This window comes from Mercenaria mercenaria, chromosome 10 (genome assembly GCF_021730395.1).
Source record: "Mercenaria mercenaria strain notata chromosome 10, MADL_Memer_1, whole genome shotgun sequence".
In the NCBI taxonomy this organism is placed as follows: domain Eukaryota; kingdom Metazoa; phylum Mollusca; class Bivalvia; order Venerida; family Veneridae; genus Mercenaria; species Mercenaria mercenaria.
Genome location: NC_069370.1, coordinates 69,508,029 through 69,518,571, shown reverse-complemented (window position 1 = coordinate 69,518,571; position 10,543 = coordinate 69,508,029). Strand labels below are relative to the sequence as shown.

Here is a 10,543-nt window from a genome sequence, read left to right as displayed (position 1 = left end):
ATATGATCTATTTCTTGCAGGAAAAAAACCTGCAGCATTACTTCAGGAATGATTTCTTTGAGAAACAGACATGCAGCATTGCTAAAGGAACTATTTCATAGAGAAACAGACATGCAGCATTGCTAAAGGAACATTGCTAAAGGAACTTTCTTACAGGAAACAGATATGCAGCATTGCTTCAGGAATCATCTTAGAGAAACAGGCATGCAGCATAATCTCAGAAACTATTTCTCAGAGAAACAGGCATGCAGAATTATCTCAGGAACTATTTCTTAGAAAAACAGACATGCAGCATGGCTTCAGGAACTATTTCTTAGAGGAAACAACATGCAGCATTGCCTCTGGAACTATTTCTTTGAGAAACAGGCATGCAGCATTGCTTCAGGAACTATTTCTTAGAGAAACAGACATGCAGCATTGCCTCTGGAACTATTTCTTTGAGAAACAGGCATGCAGCATTGCTTCAGGAACTATTTCTTAAAGAAACAGGCATGCAGCATTATCTCAGGAACAGTTTTCTTAGAGAAACAGGCTAGAGCATTGCTTATACTGTAAAAAGAGATGTTTCCACATGCAATACTGTTTTTCAGAGAGTTTTCTCTTATTTGTTAGAATTAAAAATAAAAACACATGCTATTAGGTTTAACTTCTGGGTTTAACTTTTGAGGGTCATTGAATTAATGGAAAATATATGGCCCTTCCCTGTGTTTCCCTGAGAACATTTGTATATTGCCTTTGAATGAAAATTAAAGAAACAATAAGCCAAACTTTGAGAACAGGAATTTCTTCGATTAAAATTGTTAAAGCTCTTTACCTAAAATAATTAATACTTTGCTTCTTTACTGGTACAGTATCTCTATATAATACATTCAAAAAGTTTTGTAACAGAAAACAAAGCTAAAGCCATACATGCACACATCTAACTCAATTTTATCCTGAAAGGCACTATGGTCCCATGCTTCTAGAAGGTTTCAAAGGACTTAAAAAGGACTAGCTTGAATCAAGTATTCAGGATAACAAGTTACCCTCTTTTTATACACGCATCTCTTTTTCTAGTATAAATAAAACATTGTAAATAAAACAAATGCTAAAAACTGGTTGCCTTGTAACTGAACAACAGATGTATAAAGTAACTATGAAGGGGAGGTTCTTGTTACATGTGTTCCGGATGGTTCTTTAGACAGTTGATGAATTCCTCTACTGGCAGTTTACCCTGACAGATCTTATGAACTGCAGTAAACATTGGGAATCTGAAAAAAAAAGAGATAGTAAAAGTGAAAGTGACTTTTTTCACATGTTAGTTTTGTTCATATATTTAATCTAAAGAAAGACAACAGTGTTGTTGGTTTTATCAATTAAAACAAATGTTGCCATTTATTCCTGGGCCCAGTTGTTCGAAACTTTAACAGGCGATTAAGCTAACGGTTGGTTAACTTTTAGGGTTATTTTTCGACATTTCAGAAGACTTGGAAAAACAAAAGCTCGTCGAACACGAAATGCCCCCCTTGATGCATTTAGTAATTGCACAAGGAACAGAAATTATATGCTTACTGTAAACAAAAGTACTACCATTCTGGTTTAATCTGACCTTGACCTTTAACCTATTAACCTAACAAAAGATTACAGATTGATCTTGGCGTCATCCACTGAGCAATTTTTGAATGTTCCAAATTTCAAGACTAGCTCAAGGTCAAAATCAAAGTCAACTTTCATTTAGGTACAAAACAATGTGTATGTGGTCCAAATTTGAAAGCGGTGGCTTGAGAAATGTGAAAGCAGGTCACTAGATCAATTTCAAGGTAAAGTTCAATTCGGTAAACAGAACTATGCATGTGCTTCAAATTTGGAGGCTGTAGCTTGAGAAATGTGAAAGTAGGTAATACATAAAAATCAATGTAAAATTTCAATTCAGAACACAAAAATATGCACGCAGTCCAAATTTGAAGCCTGTACCTTCAAAAATGTAAAAGTAGGTCACTAGGTCAATCTTAAGATCAAAGTTCATTTCGGTACACAAAACTATGCATGTGGTTCAAATTTGAAGGCTGTAGCTTGAGAAATGTGAAAGTAGGTCACTAGGTCAAAATCAAGGTCAAATTTAATTTCGGAACACAAAACTATGCAAGTGGTCAAAATTTGAAGCCTGTACCTTCAGAAATGTGAAAGTAGGTCACTAGGTCAATCTCAAGATCAAAGTTCATTTCAGTACACAAAAGTACACTTGTGGTTCAAATTTGAAGGCTGTAGCTTGAGAAATGTGAAACTAGGTCACTAGGTCAAAATCAAGGTCAAATTTTATTTTGGAACAAAAAACTATGCATGTGGTCCAAATTTGAAACCTGTACCTTCAAAAATGTGAAAGTAGGTCACTAGGTCAATAACAAAGTCAAAGTTTTTTTCAGTACACAAACCTATGCATGTGGTCCAAATTTGAAGGGTGTATGTTCAGAAATGTGAAAGTAGGTCACTGGTCAAGATCAAGGTCAATTCATGTCAAGGTTCATCTTGCCACTCAAAACTATACATGTGGTCCAAATTTGAATGGTGTAAGTTATGGACATGAAGATTCTAAGTTTTTCCCTATATAAGTCTATATGAACCATTTGACCTCTGAGGAAGGGCCATATTTGACCCGAGAGGGATAACTTGAACAAACTTGGTAGAGAACCACTAAATGATGCTACATTACAAAATACCAAAGCCATAGACTTTGCGGTTTGGACAAGAAGGTTTTCCAAGTTTTTCCCTATATAAGTATATGTAAACCATGTGACCCCCAGGGCAGAGCCATATTTGACCCTAGGGGAATAATTTGAATAATCTTAGTAGAGGATCACTAGATGATGTCATATATAAAATATCAAAGCCCTAGGCCCTGTAGTTTTGGAGAAAAGGTTTTTCAAATTTTTTTCCTATATAAGTCTATATAAACCATGTGACCCTAAGGGTGGGACCATATTTGACCCCAGGGAAATAATCTGAACAATCTTGGTAGAGGACCACTAGATTTTGCTACATACCAAATATCAAAGCCCTAGGCCCTATGGTTTTGGTCAAGAAGATCAAAACCATTTAACTGTTCCTGGCCAATGTGACCTTGACCTTTGACCTAATAACCTCAAAATCAATAGGGGTGATCTGCTGGTCATGGCCAACCTAACTATCAATTTTCCTGACACTAAGCCCAAGCGTTCTTGAGTTATTGCCTGGAAACCATTTTACTGTTCCTGGTCACTGTGACCTTGACCTTTGACATACTGACCTCAAAATCGATAGGGGTCACCTGCTGGTCATGACCAAACTCCCTATCAACTTTTGTGACCCTAGGCCTAAGCGTTCTTGAGTTATCATCTGGAAACTGTTTTACTGTTCAGGGTCACTGTGACCTTGACGTTTGACATACTGACCTCAAAATCAATAGGGGTCACCTGCTGGTCATGACCAACCTCCCTATCAACCTTCGTGACCCTAGGCCTAAGCGTTCTTGAGTTATCATCCGGAAACTGTTTTACTGTTCAGGGTCACTGTAACCTTGACCTTTAACATACTGACCTCAAAATCAATAGGGGTGATCTGCTGGTCATTACCAACCTCCCTATCAACTTTCATGATCCTAGGCCCAAGTGTTCTTGAGTTATCATCCGGAAACCGTTTTACTGTTCAGGGTCACTGTGACCTTGACCTTTAACATACTGACCTCAAAATCAATAGGGGTCATCTGCTGGTCATTATCAACCTCCCTATCAACTTTCATGATCCTAGGCCCAAGTGTTCTTGAGTTATCATCCGGAAACCGTTTTATTATTCAGGGTCACTGTGACCTTGACCTTTGACATACAGACCTCAAAATCAATAGGGGTCATCTGCAGGTGATGACCAACCTCCCTATCAACTTTCATGATCCTAGGCCAAAGCGTTCTTGAGTTATCATCCGGAAACGATAGGTCTACATTCCGACCAACCGACCGACCTACCGACCGACATCTGCAAAACAATATACCCCTCCTTTTTCAAAGGGGGACATAACAAATGTATGAGGTAAGAATTATGAAAACTGAAAACTCTTTACAATGAAATCAAAATATCACACTAGTGTTTTCCATTAAGTCTAGTATTCTGAATCAAAATTTAACTGGCGGTTAGTTTAACAGCCGATTAAAGTTTCGAACAACCGGGCCCTGGTCTAATTATGTCTCCATACCTCCTATCATATGCTATGTTTTAAGGACAAATGATGTTTTGCAATCACTTGCAGTTTTTTTAACTATGTTATATTCTTAGCTGTTTTATTATCATAAAACTAGTACACATTAAATGCCAATTTTTACTTTACTAGATAGTGCAAGCATACTTGTGCAGGAAATAAAACGTATCAATTAGCATAACCAAAGTAAGTCTGTTTTAGTGCTGCACAACTTGCAAATATGGAAAATCTTTGGTTTTAAAGCGAAACCAGCCAAATTTATGTCATGCGTTAATGGTGAAGGAAGTCCATGTGGCCCTGAACATTATTTCATGCATGGAAGCACACCTCAGTTGAACCACCTATCTTCTAGAAGTCAGAGGGACATCACTCTAACAGGAAAGAATTTTATAGCATCAGTTGGAGTTAAATTGCTGGATGGACAAGCTATTACAAGTTAGCCACCTGATCTTTTAAGGGCCTGGAATTTATAACCTAAGAAAACTAGAAAATGCTTTTGTAAAAAAGCGCATGTCTCCCCCAATGCAAAGTCCTATAGGCAAGAAGTCAATAGGGGTCAGGAGCGAAAGTCAAAGAGACACTGATGGTTGGCTGCAATAGGGATCATCTACTTGGCATGTCCAGTCATCCTGCTAAATTTCGACACTCTTGGCCTAGTGGTTCTCAAGTCACTGTTCAGGCTCCTGTGACCTTGACCTTTGATCAAGTGACCTCAAAATAAATAGGGGTCATCTACTCTGCTTGTCCAATAATCCTATTAAGTTTCAACATTGTAGGTCAAGTGGTTCTCAAGTTATTTCCAAAAAATGATTTTACATGAACAGGCCACTGTGACCTTGACTTTTAATAGACTGACCCCAAAATCAATAGGGTTATCTACTCTGCATGTTCAATCATCCTATGAAGTTTCAACATTCTGAGTCAAGTGGTTCTCAAGTTATTGATCGGAACTGGTTATCAATGTTCAGGCCACTGTGACCTTGACCTTTAACGGAGTGACCCCAAAAACAATAGGGGTCATTTACTCTGCATGAACAATCATCCTATGAAGTTTCAACATTCTGGGTCGAGAGGTTCTCAAGTTATTGATTGGAAATGGTTTTCCATGTTCAGGCCCCTGTGGCCTTAACCTTTAACAGAGTGACCCTAAAATCGTAAGGGGTCATCTACCCTGCATGACCAATCATCCTATGAAGTTTCATCATCCTGGGTCAAGTAGTTCTCAAGTTACTGACCGGAAATGGCTTTCAATGTTCAGGCCCCTGTGACCTTGACCTTTCACAGAGTGACCCCAAAATCGTTAGGGGTTATCTACTCTGCATGACCAATCATCCTATTAAGTTTCAACATTCTGGGTCAAGTGGTTCTCAAGTTACTGACCGGAAATGGTTTTCAATGTTCAGGCCCCTGTGACCTTGACCTTTAATGGAGTGACCCCAAAATCGATAGGGGTCATCTACTTTGCATGTACAATCATCCTATGAAGTTTCAACATTCTGGGTCAAGTGGTTCCCTAGTTATTGATCGGAAATGGTTTTCAATGTTCAGGCCCCTGTGACCTTGACCTTTGACGTAGTGACCCCAAAATCAATAGGGGTCATCTACTCTTCATGACCAATCATCCTATGAAGTTTCAACACTCTGGGTCAAGTGGTTCTCTAGTTATTGATCGGAAATGGTTTTCAATGTTCAGGCCCCTGTGACCTTGACCTTTGACAGAGTGACCCTTAAAAACAACAGGAGTCATCTACTCCAGCAGCCCTACAACCCTATGAAGTTTGAAGGTTCTAGGTCAAATGGTTCTCCAGTTATTGCTTGGTAATGAAGTGTGACGTACGGACGGACGGACACAGGGCAAAAACAATATGTCTCCTGGGGGAGACATAATGACATACTTGTCTTCCATGTCTTTGCTCTTCAACATAAAGTTTACTTCCTCAGCTGTTGGAGGACCTTGAAGTTTCTGACCATTGAGCATCTCTTGTTCTAATTGTTCAATTGTCTGAAATTTAATCATTCTTCATTACACAATCATATTGTGAAAAAACAGATATTCAGGGTTCTTGGGAACGCTTAAAACTGTGTATATGTACGCATACTTTTAGCAAAAGGACGCCAGAATATTCCAACCGCGAGTCCACGGGACGCATAAAAAATTGCTTACGGAGTACACAAAATAACTACTTAGTTTGCGGTGGCTGCTTTGCGCTCCTGACCAATCAGAGACCATTGTTTTCCAATAACAACATGGTCGATTAAGGTAGTACTGTCTACATAATAGATTTAATCAACACGGGACAAACATGCCTTTGATATAATGTGCTGGCCAATTTATTTTCATAACACGTGGCTCACTTATGCTTTTTGCATTCGCCGCAAATTTAGATAATTGGGATTAAATGATGATTAAATGCGTAGTTTGCAGGCTTAATTGTGATGTTATTCGCAGCCGTTCCAGAATTAATCTCGCGATGCGATACAAAATATATTTCAAACGCCGACATCATTCGGTCAATTAAAGTATGAAATTTTGGGAATGACATTACTAAAATCAGCAAAAACTTTGGACATTCCAATGTGAATATGTCGCAGTTAACATTAGAAAAACTCAACACAAAACGCAATCATGTTGAATCTACATACTGAAAGTGACCCTGGTGATGCTTTCACGCTGGTTTAAATAAGCAATTGGAATTATCAAAGAAGTATAAAATTATACATAGATGATTATGATAATGAGTGTTTGTTTTTTTCACTTGAATAAAATACTTTGTTTTGAAATGTTATTCCTTCATCTTTTACCGCGAATACAGTTATATAAATGGAATTTTATAAGGCAAGAGTTTTTAATTAGTTGTTTCTTGGGAACAATAAATACGATATACTGAAATTAAAAAGTGAAAATAAAAGAAGGCCTATTATGACATTTAGATTTACAGCAGTCTGAAAAAAAATCTCTGTAAAGGAATTTAAGATGAGCATCCACCCAAGATCTTTAGATTATAAAACTTTTCTGAGACAGTCTGAAATGTGCAAATTCATCACTTTGGAATCTGGCTTTGACCTATCATGTATCCATCACATTTAAGACCATACTCAGATGTAAGTTTTATAAACTACAGCCTTGGCAAAAGGAAGCACTTCAGAAGGCTACGGCTTAATCTAGCGACTGGCAAAAATATAGGACTCCAATTTTTCATACTGGGAATCCAACTTTTTCCAGGAAGGGAGTCCAGGACTCCTACTTTGAAAATCCTAGCGAGAACCCAGATATTGACATGGATGTTTTCATAAAATTCAATGTACACAGAATATAATCTGCTAAGGAGCACGTCAAAATTTGCCCCCATTAAATGCAAAAAAAACAACAACAAAAAACATAAAAAAAAATAAATTAAAAATCAAGTTTACAGGATACTGAAATGCATCTTTCACTGTCCATAAATGAGAAAATTCAGCTATGGAGAGCTTTTTATGCCTTGAACAAGAGCACCGCCAAGCAGTGCAATATATGCCTTTCAAGAGTTATTGTCCGGAAACCAAGAAAACCAACAGACCGACAAGCTCACTCCTATATACCACCCCCCACGAACTTCGTTTGGGAAGGGTATAACAAACATGTACACAAAACATTGTCTAATCATGGGGAACTTTTGTGTGTAGTATTAAGATAATCCATTAAAGCACATAAAAGTTATGGAACGAAAACAAATTTTTACTTGACCTTCAACAGTGACCTTGACCTTTGACCAACAACCATGGGTCATGTGTGCATGAAATAGTCTAATCAGGTGTGTTGCTGTAGCCTTATTAACATGTAGATGTAAATATAACATACACCTCTAATATATGAATATACTGAGATTACTTAAGAAATGAGCAGCGCCATGAGAAAACCAACATAGTGGCTTTGCGACCAGTATTGATCCAGACCAGCCTGCGCATCCGCGCAGTCTGGTCAGGATCCATGCTGTTCGCCAACAGTTTCTCTAATTCCAATAGGCTTTGAAAGCGAACAGCATGAATCCTGACCAGACTGCCCGGATGTGCAGGCTGGTCTGGATCCATGCTGGTCGCAAAGCCACTATGTTGGTTTTCTCATGGCGCGGCTCAAATAGTATTAATTGCAAACAGTGATTTGTCATTGAATAAAATCATTGTTCAGAGTTCAGATGCAAAAGAATTATATCAGGAGGGCACAGCTAGAATGACATAATAATATACATCTGAAAATGACTTTATTCAAGAGCTTTCAATTCTAACAAATTATTAAAGTTTTCTATCTACATCTTTTAAGATTTTCACCCAATATTTGCTTGTTTTGTGTGATTATCTTTTCAAGGGTGCCACTATGACGTCTAACATAATAACTGTGACATACAAACAGTGCATGTATTGCATTATAACACAGTTTCAGTCTTTCGTGTTTAAAAGGGAAATCAATCAGGATGTGTAAGAATAAGCTTTTTCATGTGTGCCACGCATGATCACACCAGTTTCTTTAAACATTTTTAAAATCCAATGAAGGATTACTTGGCCATTTCACAAGGTAATTCCACTTTCTATCTAAGAACTTCCAATTTGAATAAATTTACTAAATAAAGTGGAAGAAAGAAGTTTGCATAAAATTTCAAAAGCAACATCATACCTTTCTTGATTTTACAAAAGCAGCTGCCACTCTCCTATTTCTTCCTGCATAACATGTTGTTACCAAATCTGCAACACCACAACTCTCCAAAAATGTACTCTGTGTTGATCCTGAAATGAAATCAGTGCACTGGTTGGTAACCAGTATTCAGACCAGTCTCTGGATTCATGTAATAACTAATTCAGTTCAGCATCATTCATACCATTCATGCAACTGTTTGAACTCATAAATTATGTGTTTGTTCTTTGTGTCTGTGTAAAACAAGGAGCTGCCTTCAATAAACGCTTGATGCCCCCAGTGGCATCCTTGTCGATAGATTTTGCACCTAAGTCCAAAACGAGGTCAAGGTCAAGGTCAAACTGAGGTCAGGCGATGTTTGAAGATGAAGAATGGTCACAGTTTACATCTGTATTAGTATCAATTCATTCTTGTAAGGGGTATTGATGCTAGACGAAATGGTCCCATTTGGTTAACCAAGAGATGGCCCATATAAAGCAACCTAAGTCCAAAATGAGGTCAAGGTCAAACTGAGGTCAGGTGATGTCTGAAGATGAGGAATGGTCACAGGTAACATCTGCATTAGTATCTACTAAGGGGTATTGATGCTAGACGAAACGGTCCCATTTGGTTAACCTCGTACGGATGGACGAACGAACGAACGGACAGAACAATCACTATATGCCTTCCGCATCAGTAGATGCTGGGGGCATAAAAACTGTTTCACACGACTGTATTATGTATATATAAAACACTATTTTGTCATACAAGGCATGAAGCACTGTGCATGCACAATATGTATTCCTTGTTGAGGTACAAGGTGTGGAAGAAAGAACTAAACCATATATTCCATTTGAGCTGCTAACATTAGCTACTTTTAATTTCGAAGTATTAATTCCATAAAATGCAGGCCTGTCAAGTTTACTAATATTTTAATTGTGTATCTATTTGAATTATCAAGTATTTGTGTGTAAAGATGAAATTTTAGTTACAGTTGGCTTCTATTGCAATTATACCTGGTTATCTTTAGTATGCATTGTTGGGAAGTTTAAAGATAAAGAGATGCATAAAAAATAACTTTGTTACTAGTTTTGGTATAAAAATACCAGTAATTTATCATCAAAATGTTTGTCAGACCACTGGTTTACCCAATCTGACTTAAGTACTTGATCTTCTAAACGAAGATCTGAGAACGACCCATTCACATTCATCTTCTGTATATTTTGGATTTCCAGTATTGCTATTTTTATTTTAACCAATCAGACGACTTGTTCGAATGTCAAAGAGTAAGAAAAATGTGCAGTCATTCCAGGGCTCGAACCCAGAACCCCTCGTTTACAAAGCAAGTGGCCTACCGACTGAGCTAACCGGCTATCTGATACATTATGACATAAGAATTGTAAATATCAAAAGTCAAGGCTACAGGTAGATTTGCAAGATGTTGTAAGTTAGGCTCTGATTGGCTAGCGAAAGGGTCGTCAGAACGAGGCAATGAATAGGTCATTCTCAGATCCTATGCGTAGCGTAATAGGAGATGTACTTTAGTCAGATTGCTGGTTTACCATAAAGGACAATTATTACTTTTCAAGACCCTATTTATACTGATGCAGTAAGTGCTTAAGTTTATTCAGTTTGAGTTTCATTTTTGTCAAATAATTTTTGCGAAAAGTATGAATGTAAAACATGGAATTTTG

The 10,543-nt window shown here is 37.6% G+C and overlaps 1 protein-coding gene across 1 annotated transcript in view; it reads right to left on the bottom strand.

The window, feature by feature from the left end:
* Nucleotides 1-276: 276 nt before the first annotated feature.
* The window catches only part of LOC123561342 (glycerol-3-phosphate dehydrogenase [NAD(+)], cytoplasmic-like), a 49,336-nt gene continuing 39,069 nt past the window's right edge, over nucleotides 277-10,543 (bottom strand). The window contains exons 7-9 of the mRNA XM_045353635.2: nucleotides 8,853-8,962; nucleotides 6,100-6,206; nucleotides 277-1,250 (exon numbers count right to left, since the gene is read on the bottom strand). Of these exons, the coding sequence (XP_045209570.2) occupies nucleotides 1,154-1,250; nucleotides 6,100-6,206; nucleotides 8,853-8,962 (314 nt within the window). The 3' untranslated portion in view covers nucleotides 277-1,153. The remainder of the gene's footprint in view (nucleotides 1,251-6,099; nucleotides 6,207-8,852; nucleotides 8,963-10,543) is intronic.